At 37.5% G+C, this 25,014-nt stretch overlaps 3 protein-coding genes across 4 annotated transcripts; 2 read left to right on the forward strand and 1 right to left on the reverse strand.

Annotated features, from left to right (window-relative positions):
- Positions 1–5,937: 5,937 nt before the first annotated feature.
- On the reverse strand, positions 5,938–20,281 carry LOC124172961 (BEN domain-containing protein 5-like). The gene is made up of 5 exons (XM_046552490.1): positions 20,267–20,281; positions 19,615–19,963; positions 19,404–19,504; positions 10,071–10,290; positions 5,938–6,382 (listed from the first exon to the last, which is right to left on the reverse strand). The coding sequence occupies exons 1-5, from the start codon at positions 20,279–20,281 to the stop codon at positions 6,216–6,218; spliced, it is 852 nt and encodes a 283-aa protein (XP_046408446.1). The 3' UTR covers positions 5,938–6,215.
- LOC124172845 lies at positions 10,855–14,804 on the forward strand. Its single transcript, XM_046552340.1, has 4 exons — positions 10,855–11,402; positions 11,488–11,677; positions 13,417–13,541; positions 13,629–14,804. The coding sequence occupies exons 1-4, from the start codon at positions 11,033–11,035 to the stop codon at positions 14,636–14,638; spliced, it is 1,695 nt and encodes a 564-aa protein (XP_046408296.1). The 5' UTR covers positions 10,855–11,032; the 3' UTR covers positions 14,639–14,804.
- On the forward strand, positions 20,005–23,898 carry LOC124172843. 2 transcript variants are annotated; one of them, XM_046552338.1, is made up of 4 exons: positions 20,005–20,751; positions 21,043–21,165; positions 21,267–21,398; positions 21,514–23,898. In XM_046552338.1, exon 4 carries the CDS (start codon positions 22,035–22,037, stop codon positions 23,868–23,870), a length of 1,836 nt encoding a protein of 611 aa, XP_046408294.1. In that variant the 5' UTR covers positions 20,005–20,751; positions 21,043–21,165; positions 21,267–21,398; positions 21,514–22,034; the 3' UTR covers positions 23,871–23,898. Both variants share the same exon structure in this region, with proteins under 2 accessions (XP_046408294.1, XP_046408295.1).
- The last annotated feature ends 1,116 nt before the right edge of the window (positions 23,899–25,014 follow it).

Raw genomic sequence — 25,014 nt, forward strand, 5'->3', positions numbered from 1 at the left:
GTTCCCTTGCAGTGGAGGCAAGAAGGCCACTGCCAAAGTGCCAATAAAAGTGTGTTGAAATAATAACATTTATGACAGACACACCCTCTTTCTTCATACAACCTGTGTACAACTGAAGGTGGTTCAACTCACGGTTCACTGCATATGATAATAAAACTTACCAGCATATTGTTCCAGGGCAGTAGGCAGTCTTGCACATGAATGTATATTTCAGTGGTTTGGTCTTTTGTCTCCACAGAAGGCCCAGACTTGTCATCAGCTACTCCATCTCCTTCAATACTCTACAAAGAAGGTAAGAGTGATAAACAAACACATTTTAAAAAAATCAAAATTGCCATTTTCTACATTAGGGCTTCTCAAAATAGGGAATAAGGATTGGAATTATCAGTTAAGGAAATGAAAAAAAATAGATTCTCATTTTAACTCTTAATTTGCTTCTGCAAATATAATTTTCAGAGTAGTTCCTCATGAAAGGCCAAAATAACTATTTATTCTTATCTAAACAGTGGAGCCTTAGAATAGGAACCATTGATGTAGAACATATTTTCAATATATTTATTACGCCCTGGATCTCTTTTAATATTCAAATATGAACTCCAAAAGAGAATATGGGGTGTAATATTTATGCAGAAAGAGAAGACACTGAAAGTAACTTTCAATACTAAAATTATTTCATTCGACTGTTTTTTTTTACTATCCCTAATATTATTATCCTTTAACCTAACAAAACCAATCATGTAGAAAATTATGAATCAGGTGTGAAACCAAGTTCCTGCTGTCTATCAATAGATGGCTGTGGGAGTGATTGCTGCTGGATTTCGACATACCTGAAACATCATGACTGAAGCTTAAATACATGGTGCACAAACTGCTCAACAACCATGATGAGTTTGTCTCCGCAATATATACTTATTCTTGGGTGATAATTTCTAATTTTGCACCAATTAACCGTTGATTGCGGGAAGAGTTGAATATCGTCTTTTAATCAAAGAAAATAGCAGCTGAAGTGCATGACAGCTCCAAAAAGTTCATGGAGATGCTGCTTTAAGGGAAACGATGCGTCATAATTGGCTGCATTTCTTCAAAGACAGTTATTTCAATGTTGACAACTGTCCATGAGAAGAAAGAACAAAAGCCATCAAAGAAGCTGAATTGGAGGCATCGCTCAAAGAGGATCAATGCCAAATTCAAAAAGAGCTTGCTTTGTATTAGTCATTACCATAAAGCCATTTCCAAGCACCTACATGCGTTGGAAGTTATGCAAAACCAAGAACCTAGGGTTCCTAATTATGCAACAGCGATTCTACAGCATGACAATGCTCGAATTGGCATTGCAAAATCTGTTAAAATCTAACGGAAAATGCTCAAATGGCAAGACCGAACTCACACGCAGAATTCCCCAAACATTGCACAATCTGATAATCACTTTTTCCGTTTGATGGTACACGTTCTGGCAGATCAGCAGTTTTGTCATGTGAAGGCATAAAAATAAATGGCTTGATTCATGGAAAGCCTCAAAAGATGAACACTTTAACTATTATTGTCTTAGAGCTCTCCTACTGTGACCGGGAAAAGTTGCAGCTAGCAATGGACAACTTCCTTCCTCCTACATGTCACCTATAAGAAATCCTGATAGTCCATTTCTATCGTTGGGTGGATCAAACCTTATAGAACATATCGACTACAGTTTTTTAAATTATTAATCACATCAGCCATTAAAATACAAAATAAATAAATCTAGGGAAGGAACATTTTAAGCTCAACATTTAGGTGAAAAAGTTTTTCACTACAGAAATCTGCATAGAGTCGAATATATCCTGAAAAATCACTAAACAACAATAAACATTCCATTGTAAATAAAAAATGATTTCTGTCCGCATACTTCAAACTCACTGAATGGAATTGATCAACAAAATAAAACATTATCCCATTTCAAATATCAGGGAATTACTACACAAAATGCTATCCAAACAAATTAAAAAAGGTTTCCAGGAAACAGCCCTGTAAACACAAATAGCTGCTGAAGCGCTGCAGCAGCGCTACACCGTAGCGCTGCAGACGGTGCCCACGCGCTGCTGACGCGCGACAGCAACCTTCAAATTTCCGTTTTTTGAATGCCACACGCGTTGCTAGCGCGCCACTGTAGCGCTGCAGAACAGCTGCAGCAGCGCCGTTCAGTTGCTGCGGCAGCGCTGCAACAACCGTCTTGCAGCGCTGTAGAAATGCATAATCAACGCTACACCAGCGGTGCTGCGGCGCCCGTATTTCGCTTTAATTGCGTACTGAATCAAGCTTATCCTTGCCAATTACTACCCGGTGGCCTATCCCCAAAAGCAATTCCATCATTCATGTGCAGGTCTGAATTATCATCGCTGCTATGCTCGTAGATATGTCTACTTGTCCGGGCACTAGTCAGCCTGGACGGTGATTGAAGAAATAGCTATTGGGCATACGCTATGAAAGAGTACTGAAATAAATTATTTGGTCTTGATCAATCAATCAAGACCTAATAATTTATTTCAGTACTCCTTCATAGCTTATGCCCAATAGCTATTTCTTCATTCACCTGCCAGGCTGACTATGCCCGAACTCGTAGACATATCTACGAGCATAGCAGCGATGATAATTCAAATCTGCACATGAATGATGGAATTGCTTTTGGGGATTTACACTGAAAGCATACCATCAATGAAAAGGTCCGGAATAACCTGCATAACTATGGCCACAGGGTAGTAAACCAAAACGAAATTACCTTGACAAGAAGTTTGGCACACAGGGTAGAATTCTATGACGGTCATAACCTAGAAAGTAAAATTTCCATAGACTTTCACTCTAGGCTTACCATCAGTACTTAACTCAGCCAAAACAGCATTATTTCTCGAATCAAAAAAAGAATGCAAAATTAAGAACTGGTGACCACTCCATACAAAGCGTACAACAATCCTCAGAATAACTAAGCATACCTTAAACACAGATACTCACTCACCATTCGCTATATAGCATTATCCTTACAGCAGCATGAGTTTATGGTAGAAGAATAAAATCGCAAAAATTCAAAATATGCTTAAAAAAATTTATTTCCAATGCATCTTTTAATTTGCATCCCAAAAAGTTACAGAACAAAGAAACAGTATGCAAGGCCAGATTTAAATAGCAATTAATGGCAGTGGAAGTTTCTCTGCCCTCTCATCAGAATATAAATTTGAAAATTAGAGAATAAACAAAATTCATGTTAAGTAATTAATGCATGATATGTCAGCAGAAGCAATGCAACGAAAAATCATCAAAAGCAAAGGCAACAAACATAGTACTCAATAAAGAATGAGAATGCACCACAATTCCTAGTTACAGAACAAAATGAGCAACCCAATATAATGAGAAACCCAAGGGCAGAATTGCATGGCATATAATAGCAGTGGAAGTTTTTATGCTCTTTCTTCGAAATACAAAACTGAAAATTAGAGAATAAACAGTGGTCGTTTAAAGTAATTATGCTAGACACATCAGATGAAGAAAGGGGAATTCAATTAAAAATAAAAGCATATATTCAATATAATGCAACAGTATACACAATCGCTGTCAAAAACGGATTTCCTTATCCTGGTGCAATTGCTGGTACCACTCTCCTATCTTTTTATTTATTTTACCAAAACCAACATGAACCAGCGTAGACTTCTTATCAGCACCCGAGGAAATACCAAAGAACACACATACAGCATCAACTGTTACAAAGATGCAATCAATAGGAGATCAATTGTAAAAGGAGGGAAGGAATAAATGACAAGAGTAAAAACTATACCAAGAATAGCTTTGTAATAATTGTAATATTTATCATGATGAATCATAAGCACGCAAGAGGATTCCCACACCACACGGTCACAACAATGTTACATACGCCAGAAAGTTACACTCCTTCATTTATAAAAAGGCTAAACTTGCCAAACACTTGTGAAGGCAATCTACCCTGAAGCTAGAACTTGCAAAAACATTGTCAATATTTTCTAATTAGTTCTCAGAAGGTTCAGTGAACACACTCTTTAAGTAGAAATTCAATAAATTGGCTTTCACGAAACTGTTTGCTAATACTTAATCATCATCATATTTTAGCGATCAAACGGAAGATATTTTACATTGCTCATACTTCCCTAACAACATACCAAAATGCTTTTGAGTTATTCCGTAACTCCTTTACAAGTGTTATCATTGTAAAATTCGTCAATGCATTCCTGAAGGCTTCCTTAAGCTTTAAACAACTTATATTTTTTTCATAGTAACACGAGATAATTACTGGATAAATCAGTATTGACGTCTTCCATTTTAGCAGGGCATCCTCTCTGTCGCTTCAAGAATTTTCTCCCTATCCTCGTCGGCCCATCTCGTTAGCCAGTCTTTTAAGTATTTTACTAAAAAAGTTGGCTAACTAAAAACTTTTGAACTGTGAACTTTTCCTGTGACATGCGTTACAAATTTCCTATTTCACTATAAATGGAAACCTATATGATCAATATTTTAAAGCTTATTTTCAATGGTTCCGAACATAACTACGACCACGTATGTAAACAAAAACACTCACTCTTAAAATGTGTTTATATTCACCATGCAAGAATGCCAATTCTACCTAATTTCAAGGAGAATTGAAATTAAATTAACTAAAATTATACATTTTAAAAGAAAATGATAAATTCTTACCTAATAAGAATCCCCAAGGACGATCAACAGTTCCAAGACGTTGGCCGCCATAGCCTCAGCAAACTTCCCAAGCACCCTGGTAAACAATCACGTATCGCGTAGCGGAGGATCGTTGCACAAACTCGCATTAGCAGCGTTCCAGCAGCGTGCTGCAGGCATGCTTGGCGCATGCGCTGCTGATGCGCTGCAATTTTATGTTTTGCCAGCGCGTTGCGAAAGAGCGCTGCAGAAGCGCTGTTACCGCGCTTCCTTGAAACGGAAACGAACTTGCAGCTGTGAAACCCCTGTGCAGCGCTGCTGCAGCTACTTGTGTTTACAGGGAGACCTCAAATTAGATCATAAAAATAAAAAATCTATGCACGAACTTAAATGCATCTCATTTAAGCCAATATGTTTACATCCACATGAGAATATGCATGACAACTGATAAACTAATTTGTAGGTCTCTCACATTTAATTATTTAGTAGAAAATTGCTATGGATTTGTTTGTTCCTTTTCATATACTCCGGTTAGCCAATCGAATACTCAAAGACGGAGTGTGGTACAGCCTTATGGGTAGATTCCCAGCTGGAAATTTTTCCTACCGGTTTCGGTAGGCTATATGCTTTTTGAAACATCCTACCGGGTTCGGTAGGCAACCGAACCCCATCCGTAACCAACCGGGTTCGGTAGGCAACCGAACCCCATCCGTAACCAACCGGGTTCGGTAGGCAACCGAGCCCCATCCGTAACCAACCGGGTTCGGTAGGCAACCGAACCCCATCCGTAACCAACCGGGTTCGGTAGGCAATCGAACATCATCCGTAACCAACCGGGTTCGGTAGGCAGTCGAACATCATCTGTAACCAACCGGGTTCGGTAGGCTACTGAACATCATCTGTAGTCAACCGATCACCTTCAGTAGCTTAACAGGTTTTGTAATGTAATATGAATTTTTAACAGAGTCAAATAGTTAATTGAATATCTCATAAGACCAATTGGGAGCTCTTAACCTCTGTAACACGAAACGTTATCAACTGTATCAAAATATTAACTATCATTTCATCGAACATGCAAAATAAATCACTTACCAACATTCCACATAAGAAACTAATTGTTCCAACACATGGTTTTGACTAGACACAGACATTATCAAGGTCGCTCATCGAAACCCTGCGCCAGAAAAATAAGTTTTTTTTTGGAAACATTACTAAGTGCACATTTCACACATTAGATAGTATTCAGTTCCACTAAGTGCAGCCCGAAAACGTGACATATATCTATACGAAATGATATCATTGTAGTTGACAAGCCTTCAACCGTGTATTCTAACAATGTCCTTTAGAGTAGCAAACAATATGAATAAAAACCAATTAATTGTTAACATTAATATGCACTAGCATATGAAATTGGAAATACATTAAGCCTATTTAACGATCACCGCCATGTTTCTGAAACAGATGACAAATATGATTCTCAAATAATGAAATTAAAAACATAATTTACAATTTATGATACCTTGTAATTCATATAAAATTTGAAATAATTACAAATTTGATGCGTCATTCAGTGTTTCCTGATTAGGATTTTCTTTTACATGTTTTCTGTTAATATACATAATTTTATCAGAAATATAAGATTTATATTTCTTAAGGCGTAGTGTAATTTCCTCTTCTTCAATATTTTTACTCCTCAGCCAATCTTCAAATGTATCTAAAACAAAAAAGATACCCCAGTCACAGACAATTTCTAACAAGTACTACTTTTATTACACTACATGAATAACTCATTCAATTTTATCGCATTCACTCACTAATTATCAAATTTGTTTGGAAAAACAAAGTCAAACAAGGTTTTGGTTAGAGTTTCATTACTATGAGAGGTTGACTACTATGAATTCTTCGGTTCCAGTTAACCCGCCGTGACTCGCGCCCTAAATACGAACGTGAGAGCTCGCGTGGGGTGTTTCTGACACCCCACTCGTTTTTTTCGCTTTTTTCAATTGTTTAATTGTATTTTGCCTTAATTTTTGCTATTTACCTATCCTTTCATAACTCCTGATAATATTTGTTTGTTTGATATGAATAATTGTCGCATAGGAATATTATGTTGTAATTTTGTTAATTTTCAAAAGAATTTGAAGTACAAAAGATGCGGACGTTGATACAATTTGTAAACATTCTTACATATTGGCTGTATTCTAATTAAAGCAATAATAATTTTGTTCACATAAATTAACAAATTGCATTACCAGGCTAAATAATTTTATACGTTACTTCGTTTCAATATTTTATATGAATTGAATTTTGATTATTTGATGGAAAAACCGGCCGCGAGTCTTGCGATTTGCCTGCTTTTGAGCTAATGGAAATGATTTGATGATTAGGGTTTTTTACATTTGTTATAACGATCAAATAGTATTCTAAGTTGTTAATAATGATTCTGAAAAGTATTTTTGAAGAATTTTATCTCAATCACTGGCTCTTTCAAGTGGGAAAATTCTGAATAATCTTCTAGTCTATAAATTCAAATTTGCCTGGGAAATGCTGTATCTTTTCGGAAATCGAGGGTGGACCTGTAGTCTGTTCAAATAAGGAAGGATGGGTAAGAGATTTGGCATGGATCGAGGGCCCAACGATAACCTCGTACCTGCCGTCAGCCAAAAATTACCCGGGGTCCAGTCGATCACGCTCGATATAATGAGTCACGAATCGCACTCCACTCGGAAAAATTATCTCATAAAGTAAGCGTGATATGTAATTTTTTATTATATCTTTGATTTCTACGTGTAATTTCATGAAGAAAGAGTCTCTATACGACGGAGCTACGTCCATTAGTTATGTAACACTTACATAGCGGTTGCAAAAAAACCCACTAAGTGTTGCATAACTACTTGACATAGCTCCGTCCTGTTTACACTCTTTTTTCATGAAATTACACGTAGAAATGAAAACTGTAAAAAAATACAGCCTTTAGCAATTTCTCGGAGGAATGTTCTTCTATTTGTCTTAATTTCAGGATGTAAGTTCCTGAAAATAACGAACGCATTGATGCCCAATGTATTCATCAAATGATAAAAAACCACCATAGGCCATCTCCTTGTGTTTCTGGCAACACTATAGGTAGCGCACATTTCATCTACCGTATCTACACCACCTTTCGTAGAGTTGTAAAAGGATATCATTTCCGGTTTTTTTTTCTCACCTGTGGTCGGATCAATGCTAATATCGCTGTGCATACTCGAAATCATGAGGACGTTTTTCTTCTTTTTAGGAATATATGACACAAGAGTCATATTTTCCCTGAAGAGAAAAATGCTACTATACTCATCTCTATTTTTGACAAAAACAATTTCAGGGGGAAGCTCTGCCTTATTCTTCCTAATGGTCCCCACAATAGTAAGTTTTCTTAGAAGTAGATCTTCCAAAAGTGGCACACTCATGAACCAATTGTCCACTGTAATGTTCCTCCCCGTTCCCAAAATTGGACTGACAATCCTTTTTACAACCTCCTTTGGGCTGTTGTCTACTCTAAAAGGACCATCTGGCTGAATACCTAGGTAAACCTCCATTTTTTGCGTGTAATACACAGTAGCATCTACAAGTGCAAATATTTTTATGCCGTACTTTGCGGGCTTATTTGGTAAATATTGGCGGAAAGAACATCTACCCCGAAAAGGAACTAATTGCTCATCTACTGTAGCAAACTCACCGATGTTGTACAATTGTTCAAATTTACGGATAAACATTTCAAATACCTTCCTTATCGGAGCCAATTTATCAGTTTTTCTCCTATTTTCTCTGTCTCTGATGTCATCAAATCTTAGACATTGAAGCAGCAATTTAAACCTCTGGTAATTCATTGATGCCCTAAATATCTCCACACCCAAACCATCTTGATCCCACATATCTTTCAAGTTCTGGCGACCTGATTTGTTTGCCCCTAAATAAAAAAGCAGACCAATGAGACATCTGATTTCAGATTCGTCTGTTGGCTTAGCATCTCTTTCTCGAGAATAATTTTGCGCCTTTTCTGCAAGTTTGATATTTGTACTATTTACAATTATGTGACAGATGTTCTCATCAAAAATTATGTCAAAACAATCTAGCGGAGAATTTATATCATTCTTATTTCCCTTGAAGCCAGCTGCCTGAGATACAATGTTATGAACTGGTGTTCGAACATTACGTCGTGGCTCAGAGGTACTCCATTTTGTCACTCGATCTTTGCCGAAAATTATCGTTAGTCACAGTTGTATACTCAGTCTCTGAATCACTGATGTCCTGATCGCTACATGTGTCGTGCTCCGATTCCTGTGCTGAAGCTGAAGACAATTCAGTGTCTGAATCAAATTCTTCCTCTTCGGATAGTCCACTGGAAAGCAGAAGAGCAGTTTCTAAGTCCCTCTCTGATCGTAAATAGGTCATCTAAGGGAAAATATAGTTTATATAAGTTTCTGAATGATTTTCAGTGATTCCTAAAATTTAAATTTTTCATTTATCAGAAATTGAAAATGACATGAACCTACCTCGAGGTCTCTAGAGAATTTCTATGCTTCCCACTAGCAATCACTTCTAAGAGAAAAAAGTTATACGAATTTTGGGATGAAATTCTTCCCTAAAATGGAAAAATAAAAGAAATATTGCGTATAGTCTCCTTTGAAATAATGAATTAACGAAAAATAATGGTGAAATAAGCGTTGAAAATTTATAAAACGTAATGAAGCATTAGGTATCGAAATAATGATTGTAAAAATAAGATAAATTTTATAATTGTAAGTGAAAAGACTCACCAAATAAAAGAACGAAGTATACTTCGCGGCAGTATTCAGTAGAGGATCCAATGAACACAAAAACAAGTAAACGCAAAAAAGTTTACGGCACACATTCAAGCATGAAACCAACACTCGAAAATTTCGCTCCGACGGGATGCGCACTGTCTTCACAAAAGCGTCTGATCTCGGCCGAAAACGGAAAGAAACTAACCAATTTTCCAGGACAGCTAGGAAATATGCCTAAACTCAGCTACTGAAAAGATGAGACCATAAAACTAGACCCGAAACGAACTCTAACCAAAACAAGACGCTGGGGTGCCTGGGACACCCCGCGCGAGTCACGGCGGGTTAAAATAACAGCCAAAAATACTTAAAATAATGGGCTGTCGGGACCAGTAATGTGTGAGTTGACATACTTAGTTAACGAGAAGTGCTTGAAGCTTCCCATATACACACAAAGAAGTCGCAGGTAAACATGTCATTATAAAGGAGTTAATTTTGATAGATCAACCTTATGAATGAAGTAAAATTGAGGTACGATGTGATCTTTTGAAATAACAGTTACAAAATTGCCAGACTACAGAACACTTAGCACAAATGTTTGACTTATTTGACATGCACACTTACCCTTCACCACAGCTAACTTTTCAGGAGTTAAGGCGGGTTTAGTTGTTGCTCCCTGGCTCTTCAGCCGGTTGCATGGAATGCCTTCAATGCTCCTTCCCCTTAAATTCTCTTTGCCCCATATTGCAGTGGCAAGATCCTTCACGAAGATGGTGTCCTTAATATTACTAGAGATCACATCCCACTTGCCTTTCTCCAGAAAGATATTGCCACCAAGAAACACCTGAAAAAGAAATGTCAATTTCAGTTCATAGATGGATCGCTCGATAATCACTTATGTTTATTCACTAGGTTGTTATCCATGCGATCCCTACCTCCTAAACTCCCTAATTTCAGTCATTTTTCAAAATCTACACTGGTTAAGGTAGTTTGAGCGAGATAGTTCCGAAGTCAAAAAAGCGATTAAACTTTCATAAAATTTACAATTATAAACAGTTATTAAGGCGTTTGACACAATTTCACAATATTTTATGCGGAAAATATTCGTTTGCGTTACTTGTTTTTCTCGGTTATGAACGAACTTTACGTAATTTAAACTTAATCTTGACTTATTTTCAAAGGTACCAATGGTAAATTTAGTAATATCTTACTAAGTTTTCCTAGTATAATTTAGCCTTAATTCCGACTTAGGGTACGGATTACTGGAATTTTAAATGTTAAAACATAAAGATGTAATGATTACTCATATTAGAAAACAATTTTGAAGCATTTTGTCGAAAGAAATTACATATGCCCAAGAGACGCTCGACTTGGCAACAACGTGAAATTTCTTAGGTTGGTGACACCAGTGACACCTTCAACTAGCCTGGGAACCCGGGAATTCAGAAATACACGTGACTAGCTGGAAGTAGCTTGAATCGTTGGAAGGGTGCAGAGATTTCGGTGTTGAAATATTTTTGAGAGTCGAGTATTTCTCTAATTTTTTAGTGAGATACGCAAGTATTTCAGCCTTCTCTGCTTTAACGATGAAGCCATCCAGGAGTAAAGACGGAAGGTTTGTGCGGAAGAAGGAGTTTGAGAAGAGGCAGAAGACTTCTTCCCGGGCGAAGGTGAAGAGGGAATCGTCGCCCAAAATTGAAGCGAATCCACGTTTCACGTTGGAGGGTCGGCGAATCGTGGACGTAAATCTGTTGGCTAAGCAGATGAACTGCGATTCCTGCCTAAAACCTCTTTCCTTTGCAAATATTGAAGGCGAGTTGCGGCGTGGCTTAGCTTCCATTTGGACGGTGCGCTGCTCTTTTTGTGAGCAATTGAAAAAAGTTGCTACATCTACGGCAGTGCATTGTGCAAATTCCTCGTACGCTCAGTACGCAGTGAATTGTAAGGCCGCCATAGGTGAGTGCTCTTATAAATACCTTAATTCATATTTGGGAATAGAAGAAGGTGATTAGCTGAAAATGTATTTTTGTTCCATTTTCAGCTTGCGTCGTGTCAGGTGTTGGGCACGAGCAAATGAATAGGGTTTTGGCAACCCTAAATATTCCGCCTGTCGCCAATTCCACTTGGAAAAGGTACGAGCGATCTGTGGGGCCTGCGGTTGAAGAGACGGCGCGAGAATCGTGCAAGAAGGCTGTGGAGGAGGAGAAGCTTCTCACTTTGACCTCAACACCGTAAGTTTCATCGCATCAGTTTATTTATGATTATGCTGTTCATATTAGTGTTGTTAGTCCAGCGAAACCAAAATAGAATTTTCATTTTTCAAAAATGTGCCTCTTGTGGTCGCATTTGGTTCTGTCATAGTACTTGGGAATATTTCGGCGGTGTGATTTTTATTTCAATGTACATTACCTTCCAAGAACAACACCAGTAGTGGTCACGTCCATTATATGAACTACAATTGAGGAACTGCAGTGGCTTCTTTTATGATTACTATGTTCAAGTGTAATTTTACCTTTGTTCCACTTAATTATTATTATTGTCCTTCGGTATTACTTGTTATTGGTTACTAAGGATGAGGCCATAGTTGAATAAGTGGCTGTTGACTGGAGAGGCTTTTCATCTCAAATCAGGCAGATAGTGCAAAAATCATGTCAGGTGACCATCACTGATTTCCCTGAAAGTTATATGTGTGAAAGCAGTATCCTTATGATGAAAAATGATCACTTTCTAAGATCTGAACTGAACCATTATAAAGTTATTATCCTTTGATCAATGCAGGGTCAGGCCTCGGGGTAATAAATAAATACATACATGCTGAATACAAAGGAACCGTGGTTCATGCAACCGTGGTAACTCTTTAATTTTAAATAAAATGCATTCATGCACATTCTGGCATAACTTACAAGTGCCACTGCTTGATTGATCATGGTGATATGCTATCAGGTCATTTGGTTAGAAGTCTATATAACATACATTTTCAATTATAGTATCCATATCTTAAGCATTTCAGCAATTAAAGACAAACTAATTTCTTCCTGCTTATTATTCCTTAGTCATTGTTCGTTAAAGAGGTCAAAGTAATCAGCACAGCCAATTTACTGGTATGGAACATTGGATACTTTCAACTGGAAACCTAGGTTAGTTTCCTCTAATGCTCATGCTCAGTGTCTCAACTATTGTTCTATGTAATACTTATTCATTCAAGACTTTCAATGCTTTTAGCGGATCAAAAACTTTCTTGATTACTTAAAGGAATTAACTGACTTCTCCAACAGCTGTTTGCATGTGATTACCTGAAGAGAAGTTTGTATTAGTTTTCATTCAATCAGTTTTGTTTCTATGGCCATACCCTTTCCATTTATGATATTCATCCTTCTCTTTATACCATCCTCACAACCTGTTTCTAATGCAATGAAAAGGAATGTTTTTCCTATTGTCAATTTTTTTAAAGTCAAGGCTGGATATCCCAAGCGCAAACCCTTCTTCATTTCAAATTCCTTATGTTGCGTTGAGTGAAGGCTAATAATTAGACTGAACTTATTTAAAGAATTGCATATAATCATATTTTAACTGTGGAAACATTATTGCAAGAAAATGTTCCTATTTGTCGGCATCATCTCCCTGTTGTTCTTGATGCTGCAGTCCTGATTGTGATTGCTTTCTTAAATTTATTATAATTACAACCTGTTTCACTATGGTGATTAATGCTTTTGTTAGACTAACGAGTTCCAAAGTAGCAAAATGTATTTTGGTGTTATATTAACCAATGATAGAGTATAAAAGTCTTACACATAACCAATATTCCTTTCTAATGTTGAATCAGTAACATCATAAGTGAAGTGGTAGATTACCTTCATTGCCATTATACTATTTCCATTCCTTAGTAACAATTCTACCCAGTCACAGAATTCTGAATGTAGTTCTTTGGCTAATATGTGGCATCTCATTAAGTCTACATAATTTATTTCAGTGCCACGACTCTGAGTGAAGAGTCTCCTATGCATGGCAGTGATGGGGCTGAGGTAGATATCATTGCCTCTTATGACTATGGGTGGCAGAAGAGAGGCAATGGGCGGTCATATGACAGTAAATCTGGTTGGTTTCATTATATTTTCTGAGAAATAAATTATGTATAATTTGTCCCTCTATATTAACGATTAAAATTTCTTTTTGCATTTGCAGGGCATGGATCTGTCATTGGATACCGCTCCAAAAAAGTTCTTGCATTTGACGTGTGCACTACTACCTGTGCAATGTGTAGTCTGGGGCATGACAAGAACGATCACGACTGCCGAAAAAATTGGAGTGGCAGCTCCAAAGCTATGGAGCCATATACTGCAGCAAAATTAATATCCTGCAATGAAGATTTTTTGACTGCTGGTGTTCGAGTGACAACTCTCATAGGAGATGGTGACTCCTCAACGCTGGCAGCTGTACAAAGGGAGTCGCAGCACTCTGTACAGAAATGGGCTGATATCAACCATACTAAGAAGCGTTTCTCTTCTTGGCTATATCGAGCTTCTGCAAGTCATCGGCAGCTCTTGGGCAGAAATGTTATACCATATTTGAAGAGATGTTTCTCATATGCTGTGGACCAAAACAGGGGAGATGAAGAGGGAACAAGAAGGGCAATCATTAATATTGCCAATCATGCTTTTGGGGATCACCAAGGGTGTGGAGAGTGGTGTAAAGGGGACACTGACAATTACTCTCACAAAAGTTTGCCCCGTGGGAAACCACTTGAAGGGCGTGCCCTTAAATCAGCCCTAGAAAAGATATTGGAAAGTTTTGCAGCAGAATCTAGTAAAATTGCTCCTGGTGGTTCTTCACAGGCAAATGAGTCTTTCAACCAAATGGTAGCAATAAGGGCTCCTAAGAACCGCCACTATGGTTCATCTGCTGCCTTGAATATAAGAGTGGCTGCTGCTGCCTGCCAGAAGAATTTAGGCCCCAAACATGTTATTGGCATAAACAGGAAGCTGGACCTCTCCCCTGGTAGTCTCACTAAGTCCTATTCCAGCAGAATGGAAGAGAAAATAAAGGCCAAAGTAAGGAGGCAAGTAACAGTCCCTGTGAAGCGACGTAGGTTGTTTCTGAAATCATTGCAGAAGCAAAAGATATCATCACATGAAAGTAGAGAGGGAATATGTTACCAATCTGCTATGGAAGCTGATCTAGGCTGTGCTTTATAAGAGGAGACGACAAGAGAATTGCCACCACCTCTAAATGAGGTGACATTTGTAATTGTGGACATTGAGACCACTGGATTTGCCTCCACTGCAGATATTGTGCAGCTTGCATGTAAAAGTGGGCAATGTGAATTTAATTATTACATGATGCCCAGCAAAACATTTCATCCAATTGCAGCAGAGAAGACAGGGTTAAGGGTTGTTAATGGAGAACTTTTCCTATACAACCAGAGAGTTGAAACAACCCCTCCAAGGGTTGTTGGTGAGAAATTCATCAGTTTCTTATCCAGTTTTGAGTCAAGGGTGGTGTTAGTTGGGCACAACATTGTCCTCCTCGCATTTTATCATGGCTGCAGAAGTTGGACCTGAGCGACGATCTTTTGGAAAGTGTGTATGGGGTTACTGACTCATTGAAGCTCATTAGTCAGGGTAGTTGCAGAAAACTTGAAGAGCTTGCATCAGTATACCTGCAAGGGGAGGAATGGCAACGAATTAAGAGTGGAACCCATAATGCAATGATTGATTGCCAATTACTTGATGGACTCATAAGACATTTTGAGATAAGTAATGAAGTACTCCTTACTAATTCTTTATCTTTACAGGAACTGAATAACAGGAAATTGCAAGCTGTAAGGAAGGCGCAGAAGGTGGCAACATTACAAACCCTAGGGAGAGTTATTTCAAGCTCAATGATTTCCAAAATGGCCACAGCTGGTATTGATTTGGAGAAGCTGGTGGAAATATTCAATATATCTGGTACTGAGGGAATTAGATTACTCTTAGGTGAGAGTATCAATGGGAAGCCACGAGTTACGACCAGAAGGAGAATAATTCAGGCTATTAGTGAACACCTAGAGGAGTTGAGAAAGCTTGAATAAAAAGGGTAAGACTGGCATTATCTTATGCTTAATGTGTAGCATAATTTAAATGTATATGGTAGAAATGGTTGTAACATAAAGTCTAATAGAGATTTTTAAAAACTTTTTTCAGATTCCCCCCCACATCGTCTGGCTTGTGATGACAGATGTCTCCCCAGTGTTTAAACCAGTATCTTCAGGTTTACTGTATATGTATTAAGGTTTGCCTGATATAACATTGGGCAATCTATCCATGTATTTCTTTTGGGTGATTCTCTTTTATACTGGTTAATGCATCAACGCCTGTGGGTAAGATTGACTCTAGATATTTCCTCCTGAATTGTTAGTGGGATTTTGTCCATAGGTCTGATCAATGTCTTTGCACACTTTGATGGGCAAGAAAATTATGCTATTCCATTGTTACAAGGGTAGCAAGGATTTCATTGGTAATTCATGGTACCCTGCCATTACCATTGCTCAATTTTGAGCATTTCTCCCGGAGTTTAGCCCACGGAGTAAGTTTTGTGAGTGATTGTGTGTTTGAGTGATTGTGTGGGTGAGTGATGTGTGTTGTTATTACTATGAGTGATTGTGTGTTGTTATTACAATGAGCGGTTGTGTGTTTGTTTACTCAACGGAAGCAGCCTTAGTTAGGCCCCCAAACCCTTACAAAGGTTCCTTCAGAGTTGAGCGAGTGATTGTGAAGGGTTTCCGGTGGAGAGGCTGGGGTTTGGTCACTGCTGAGAATCTTCCCATTCCAGCATACCAACACAGTATTTTGTTTGTACCTGCGATGAGGTCCCCTCCTGTGAGAGCTGTCACTCAAAAAATCTTCATCGCAGGCTATTAATTTTGCTGCAGTATGTGGCTCCATAGCTTTTGAGCTGCCACTCCAATGCTTTTGACAGCCAGGATGGCCCTTTTTTGCTTCTGTCTACACATGGCATAGGTAGGGCTGAATACTAGCAAAGAAATTATTCTTTGTATTATTAACCTCTGCCTGAACCTGAACAGAATTTTTGTAACTGAATTAATGGACAAAATCCCACTAGGCTGGAATTCTGAGGAAACAGTCATCACAAGCTAAATTGAAACTTAGATTGGAGCACATACGTGGTGGGAGGGCTCCATATTAATAATGAAAGACACTTAGTTTCTTCCACAGGTTAAATTTTTTTCTATTTTATTACCAGTTTCATCTATAATATCATTATCAAATACTAATGGTGTAGTAGCTGAAACCGGTAATAAAATAGAAAAAAGATTTTTATTAGCCTGTTGAAGAAACAAAGTATCTTTCATTATTAATTATTATTTTTTTCTGTTTCTTGACCTTATTTAATATATAATATGGTTTTTCCTGGAGTATAGGTCATTTATACAAAAGTTAGCAGCCAACGTTTCGATTTATTTTCTTAAATCATCTTCAGGGCTATGTTAGAAAAAATGTGAAACAGTATAAAATACAGAGAATAAGACTAATAAGACTTATTCTCTGTATTTTATACTGTTTCACAATTTTTCTAACATAGCCCTGAAGATGATTCAAGAAAATAAATCGAAACGTTGTTGGCTGCTAACTTTTGTATAAATGACCTATACTCCAGGAAAAACCATATTTCATTATTAATCACATGCTAGCTTGAATAATAAAATTGTTGAAAAATATCTCATGGAGAGAAGCAAAGTATATAGTAGCCAATTTAATGTATCTTGTGAGCCCTGGCTATCCTATCTTATGTTCTTGGCCAACACTTAGTGAAAATGAAATGTATATTGCTAAATTGATGTGACATTGTATGTAGAGTGGTTTTCTAAAAAATATTTTGTAATTTTTGTTATGTAATAATAATGAATATGTAAACCAAGAGTGTAGTCATATTTCACTTTCTGTCTACTTCCTTCCTACACACCGAAAATTGGTAACTATGTGCATACATTTCCAAAATAGGGCCTTGAGATGAAAAGCAGAACGTTGAAATCGTATCCAGTTTAACTAAAGGTAAGGGGGCACTACAATAGGCATATAGATGAATGGCAAGCTTAATTTAGAATAGTTTTATGATCATTGTGGATATTTTAGCTTTGACTTAGTATTTTTGTAATGATGTAAGCAAAAGTATATTTGGTGTGAAGTTCTTGTTCCTAAGGGATTGTTGTAAGGAAATTGCAAGGTGAACATCCTTTGAGACCCCATGATACTATTAATGGTAGATTAATTTATACGTCGGTTATGCGTTATCTAAAGATTGGATTCATTGAATTGTTGGTAGTGAATTCAGCATCCATGACGTGAAAGTCTACAGTTATTGGAGCAAGAACTTCCCATCGGGGCAAGTCCTGTAATTTTGCACTACGTGGAAGGAAAGTTATTTAAAGTCGATGTCGAGCAATGCTAATATTTCGGAGGGCTGGTTATACATTAATTTTTTTAGAAAGGTTCCTCAATTTCGGTTAAGGCAACAAGTTTAGTAGGTTTTATGCATTGTAAGATGAATTCTGATTTCCCTGGGGGAGATGATTCAAAAAAATTTTACCGTATACGTAATGTGCTGTTGTTTAACTTGCGTGTAAACGCATGACTACTTTCGTATCTCGCTAATAATTATGTCCGTTCATTTTCATGTAAGGTTCGGACTGCGTTGGCTTAAATATATGAAAATTACCTGAAGATAACAACCTGCTCACGGTGTTTAATAGGTTTCCCGCACGGCTCATACCTGTAAGATGGTTTGAACCACTCGCTTTCGTCACAGATGGCAAGTTCATTAATGCGGATGGAGAATCTTACTTTGACAATTAAATACGCAGAAAACTGAAGTGTGCGTCAAATCGGTTACATCCTTCCACCAAATCATATTTATATACACATAAGAAATCTCTTCACTCGAAGTTTACAGCAACCCAAATATTATCAGGAATCGCGAATCTCATGATTCACTTCCAAATGTCCACCACGAAGTAGTTTTTGTACATGGAATTTACTGCGACAATATGGAAAATCAGTAAACTAAACTCGTACGCAATCAATTATCTCCATTTATGTTTATTTCTGGTATGCTGTCGTCTGCGATCATGTTTGCTTACATTTAATTCTTATGCGGCGTTGCCAAACCGAATCTTCTGGCATCCGGTCGTCTGCAGGAAATGCCCGTTCGACGAAAAGTTTTTTAAAAATATTTTAATTATACTACCGGTGACCTGTAAATTTAATGCAACCAAAAATTCATATATGAAGTGTACCACACGCAGTTAGTTTTTCGTTGATTTCTATGAACGAGAAATACTTATTTTTAAATAAATTCTGCTGCCAAAGCGCATGGCTCCTATCTATGCCATGTAAATTAGCTTCTCTTTGCACACAAATTTCTCTGAATTTAGCCCGGTAAGGGGTGTATATTATGATATCATTGGAAAGAGCAAGACTTTTTCTTTGCAATGAGATAGAAATCTCAGAATTCTATGATGATTGATTTTTCGCTCAAACTACCTTAATAAACCTGAGAAATCGCACTCTTTTTTAACTCTCCATTCAAAGACCTTTGAACCTTACCTAGCAGCAGTGGCGTTGGCAGGAATTTTGTTTGGGTTGGGGGGGGTCCAAAACCATGGGAGAAAATTTTTGATAAATAGGCTACCAAGTAATAGGTTTTAAACTAATTTCAACAATTTTCATAATCGAAAAAACTTAATTTATTTAAGACATATTGATTAATTCATTATTATTTAATATTTTGTTTTCTATTATGAAGGAAAATAATTGTTTTTTTTTTTTTACTTCCGGGAAGGGGGGGTCGGGCCCCCTGGACCCTCTGGCTATGCCACTGCCTAACACCATGCAATTTATAACTTTGAACATAAGAAATGCAGCAAGTTACCTTCTCCAGACATAACTAGGCCTGACTACTCACCTTTCCATCTTCAATGGAGAGTCTTTGCCTGGTGGAATTTGTTGATGGCACATCTATTGGCATTGCATCCAGTGGAGGAGTTGAAGGTGCTGGTGCAGCTCCTGTAACAGATTTTCGAGAACTTTGTATACATGTACACAAAAAAAAGATCTTGAATGTTACTTGTCGATAAATTCCATGGACTACCACCTCTGCAACAAAGAAAACATACCTAACTTTCCCAGCAACGCCTGTTGCAGTTCAATATTGAGTTTCCTCAATGTCTGCAACTCTTCCTCTTGCTTGGAAAGCTTATCTTGGAGCATCTTCACCTCCTCCTTGGCTTCAATCGCCTCCGAAGCTTTCTTTCTATATGCCAACATAATTTTACTGTACTTCACCTCCAGTTCCCCAGAGGCAATTCTTCCGTCCTCTTCATCAGAAGTATTTTCGGCAAGGTAAAATTTTGAAGATTTAGGTCTTGAGAATAAGGAATTCTTCTTTAATTCTTTCTTCTTTTCCTTCAATATCTCCCTGAAACTTTCAGTGGCCACCTCTGAGGTTCTCAATTTCTTAACCGCCTGAAAAATCCAACAAACGACAAGATCGTATAAACCTCAAATAGGCGTACATTGCCGCTCTCGACTGCGCCTTTATCACATTAATAACCTTCTACGACGAATAAGTACTACGTAATAAATTATAAGCGAAATTCGGACTGGATGTCTCACAACAACGAAGCCTTCATCTGTAAACACCACGAGCTAGTACATGCACGACCACGCCATTAATTCCTATCGATTCCTATGAACCGGAAGCAGGAAGAAGTAAGTTTTTGCGCGCGATTGCGCTGCAAGAAACAATTGACGTACGTTATTTCTTACCGCATGTGGTGTCATGATTCTGAATTCGTAAATCCATAAAAAGTTTATTTTTTGGTAAATATATCAGTTTTGATTCCGTATCCAATGCTTAAGTGACTTCGCAACTTATATATTTTTTTATATCCTCGTATTTCACATCGTTAACATTGCATTCTATCCCCATCTGCTAAAATCCCCTAAATTGATTAGACAACAGTATATGTTTCGGAATATGTCTAGGTAGCTATTTCTCATGATAGGTAGTCATTTAAATAAGTTCACTTTCAGATCGTGAAATGCCTAAATTTAGTGATGCGAAGTCGTATAAATCTTACTTGGAACCCAAGTCACCAGGGAAAAAAACCGTTGTCGTTCCTCGTTGTACATTGTGGCGAAAAACTAAGCAAAATAATGCGGATGGAAGAGATGGAGTTTCATCGGCTGATTCTGTGGAACGGGTTAACTTTCAGGGTACCCTGGACGTCAACACCAGCGACGAGTTATCGGTAAGCGCTGTTGTTCGTGAAAATTTTCAAGCAAAATAAGTCGATCTTCGAGTAAAATGTTTATTATTTCAGATGTATTTGTCTGTGTTTGGTTTGCATAATTTCTTAGCCGTGATTATGGGAATCGAGGGATGTTTATTAGGTCTTTGTGTGTGCATATTTCAGGAAAACATGCTAGAGGCGCTAATTGTTGATGAAGTAAATCTAACCTACCTAGCATTAAATTAGATGAAGTATATATGCCTAATATATCTCCAGTGTGACATGTACGTTCTCATTATTTAATTGCAGAACCCTGGTGTAACTTCCAATCGCCTTACATCTAAAAATGATGCCGTATTATCTTCAATTCAAGGCATTGCACTACGAAACGATTTGACGGATTCCAGCTTATTTAGTACTGATCCATTGCATGTATGTACTTGTCAAGAGTGATTATAAGGAGTTGATTTTTTTTCCCTAATTTACCTCCTGCCAACATTTACAACATGCTGCTGTATTTGCTGATCTTACAGGAGGAACATGGGCCCGAGCCATTGGATCCAATGGATGGCATACCTGAAGAGGCATTTCTGAGTAATAGTAGTATAGGAATTGATGTACCATTGGAAGCAGAAGAACCGTTAACATCAGATAGTTTCAAAAATGTGGGTATTAATTATATTCATGCATATTAGGAAGCTGGTACAAGTCAGAATCAGGCTAAAAGATTAAGTAGGCAAATATTTCACAGGTTGGTAACTCATTTGTGTTTATTTTCAGAGGGATATCCTTTATATGGATGAAGAGAAAGAAAGTTCCTGCGTAAATGATTACAACAGTGAACTTGATTCGGGTGCTGAAGAAGCCTCTAATGATGGATACCTCTCAGACTTCACATTCAACTGTGATGAAGAAAGCAATGGATTGGGTGAGGGAGGTGATGCAAGGAACTTTGAGAAAGATTTCTCTTTCCACATGTCCAATGAAAAGTATAAATCTCTGTTGTCCGTATGGGAAATATTTGTTATGGTTGTTGTCTATTCTATTAGATACTCTTTGCCATATGTGGTATTATAGATCTTTTAGAGATGATAAACACTATTTTTGGTAAGTCACTCCTCCCAGGATAAAACTTTTTATTCCAAAAGACTGTGTCCCAATTCATTGGTTCTTTTACAAAGCATTTCTTTTGTGAGTTTTGTTGTTATTATGTTGGGTCTTCGATCAATTTTAAGGAAGGGATTAATCAGTGTCAGGGCTGTGGAAAGAGTTTGCCAGAGGATGATACCAATTTCTTTGTAATGTTGCCCGTTGATCAGCAGTTGAAAAACCTTCTTGAGGCCCAAGACATGAAGAATGACAACTATCGCGATTCACGTAGAAAAACCAGCCTTGAGGCTATTGAAGACATATTTGATGGGGAATTGTACAAAAAACTCCAAGAACCAGGAGAATTTTTGGATAACAAGGATAATTTTTCATATTCTTTCAATACAGACGGATGTCCTCTCTTTAAAAGTTCAAAATGTTCAGTGTGGCCATTATACATTCAATTGCATGAAATTCCACCTGTGGAGAGAAACAAAAATCTTCTCTTGTGTGGTGTTTGGGTTGGGACTGTTGAACCGAAAATGAACATATTCCTTCGGGAATTTGTCAACCAGGGAAAGAAACTGTATAATAATGGAGTAAATTGGGTAAGAAATGGGATATCAGTGCATAGCAGATTTGTATGCCTATGTTGCTGTGTGGATTCAGTTGCCAGACCATTAGTTCAATGCACTACCCAATTCAATGGTTATTTTGGGTGTAGTTGGTGCTACCATAGTGGGGATAGGGTGGAGGGGCAGGTCAAATACCCAATACGTGAGAGTGTTAAATCTAGGACTGAAAGACAGATGGAGAGAGATATGCAGAAAGCAGTAGATTTAAAAAGTATTGTGAAAGGTGTCAAAGGGCCATCTCCTCTTCTAAATATGCCAGAATTTAAAATTGTAAGGGGTTTTGTCCCTGATTATATGCATTGTTTATGCCTTGGGGTGGTGAGGCAGCTGACCAATTTGTGGCTTGAGGATGTAGGCAAAGAGTTTTACATTGGAAACCCAGCAACAGTTAGAGTTTTAAATGATAAGTTGGCTGCAATAAAGCCTCCCAAATGTGTGGCTCGATTGCCGAGATCAATCAGTGAGCGGAAATTTTGGAAGGCTAGTGAGTGGAAGTGCTGGCTTCTGTATTACAGCTTGCCATGTTTAAAAGGTATCTTGCCAAAAAAATATCTGGACCATTGGACGTTATTGGCACAGGCAAGTTACCAGTTACTGTCAAGGTCGATGCTGCCTCAGGATGTTGATGATGCGCATGTAAAAATGACAGAGTTTGTTTACATGGTACAATTTCTTTATGGCAAGTCAAAGATGACTTTTAATGTCCACCAGCTATTGCACTTGGCACCTAGTGTCAGGGATTGGGGTCCACTGTGGGCCCATTCTGCATTCCCCTATGAAAATGCTAATGGCCAACTTCTGAAGTTTGTCAAAGGACCTAGGGGTGTTTCATTTCAGATTACAAAACGGTTTTTACTGCAGCAATCTCTTACCAAGCTCCAGGGAAAACATTTAAATGCTGAAGTATTGACGTATAATAGCAAACTCTTGGGAACGTCACCATTGCCGATGGCTGGTGGAGAGAGGGAAGTTAAATTTTTGGGATGTGGTTGGCTATGTGAGAATGTAAATTCAAAAATTGTGTTTGTAATAGAAGAGATGGGGTTGAAAATGCATTCTCTTAGAGAGTATTCTAGGGTGATGCTTGGCTCCATAGTGTTTCACAGCGTCGAGTATAAAAAACCTCGCAAGAGAAATGATAGGGTGGTGAAACTGTGTCATGGAGCGATCGGGGAAATTTTAAATATTTTTTATGATGAAGACACCAAACAATGTGTCATGATTATTCAATCATTTAGTAATGCAGAAAATGATGTAGGTCCATGGACTAATTGGGGGTACATGAAACCATATTTGAGGAAGGGACCCATAATAGGCGTTTCTATTCATGAAATTTATTGTAAATGTATTGTCATTGAACATAAAAATTACTTGTATGTTGAAATTATGCCCAACTTGTACGAGGTTGAATGAATTATTAAAATTATCATTTCATACCATACTCTTTCTAGTCATTTAATGCACCTTGCTTCTATTCATATTTTAATTCCAGTTCTTATGTGTTCAGAATATGTTTTTGTTGAGATGTACGTTCCTTATTTCACAATGTAGATCATAATATTTTAGTGAAAATTGACTCGAGACATTTGTATTGAACACACAATTCATAGTAAAACCATCTATGTAGATGGTTTTAAAATTTATCCTAACAGCACGAATACAAGGATCAAGAACTTTGCTTGTATTCGTGCTATTATGGATTTCCACCAAGTTACGCCCTCTACGATTAATTTTATCCTAACATATTACTTGATTTTTCTGAGTAATAATTTGAGAATCCCTCGAACTGAGATTTCTGATATATCTCTGCATCTGATTGGGTTTTTTGATGGATTTTTAAAAAAATTTCTTGATGTTCATTGAAAATCTGCAGCTTTTACAAAAATGTGGTGCATTCAGAGAATGTAATATGGATCAAGTAATACATTTCCCTAATTATAATTAAAATCCTAAGGAAGTTATATGTTATATAATCTTTTTTGTCGTAATGTCAACCTGTTCCTTGATACATATAGTCAAAATAACTTTATTAATCCAGTGATCATAAGAGCAATGCCTCAATTCTAGATCTATTTATGAACCCAGTAGAGTTTCGGTAGGCTACTGAACAGTGTGAAGTAGAAACCAATAGGGCTACAGTAGAGTTCGGTAGGGTACGGTAGAGTTCAGTTGAATTCGGTTGATTTTCTCTACTGAACCCAGTAGAAATTTTCAGCTGGGTTACCTTTATCAATTAATCAATGTTGAATTTGAATGCCATACTTTCCTGTATATCATTGTTTAGTACACACCAAGTTTAGCCAGAAGACAAATGTCTTCGGTCGTTGCCACTGAACAACCAACTGCAACATAAATAGCATCATGCCAAGGATTCACAGAAAGGGAAAAACCGTTTGAGGGAAATTGGACTTTTAACCCTTTTACGTAGACCATGTACAAGGGCCAATCAATCCCCCCATCATTGCAGCTTAACAAAAAGTAGGCTCAATTTACAATTGATCGTTAATCGAAGTGCTTATAAAGTTAATATGGGATTCAACGGCATCAAGCAATTACA

This window comes from Ischnura elegans (genome assembly GCF_921293095.1).
Source record: "Ischnura elegans chromosome 13 unlocalized genomic scaffold, ioIscEleg1.1 SUPER_13_unloc_3, whole genome shotgun sequence".
Taxonomy (NCBI): domain Eukaryota; kingdom Metazoa; phylum Arthropoda; class Insecta; order Odonata; family Coenagrionidae; genus Ischnura; species Ischnura elegans.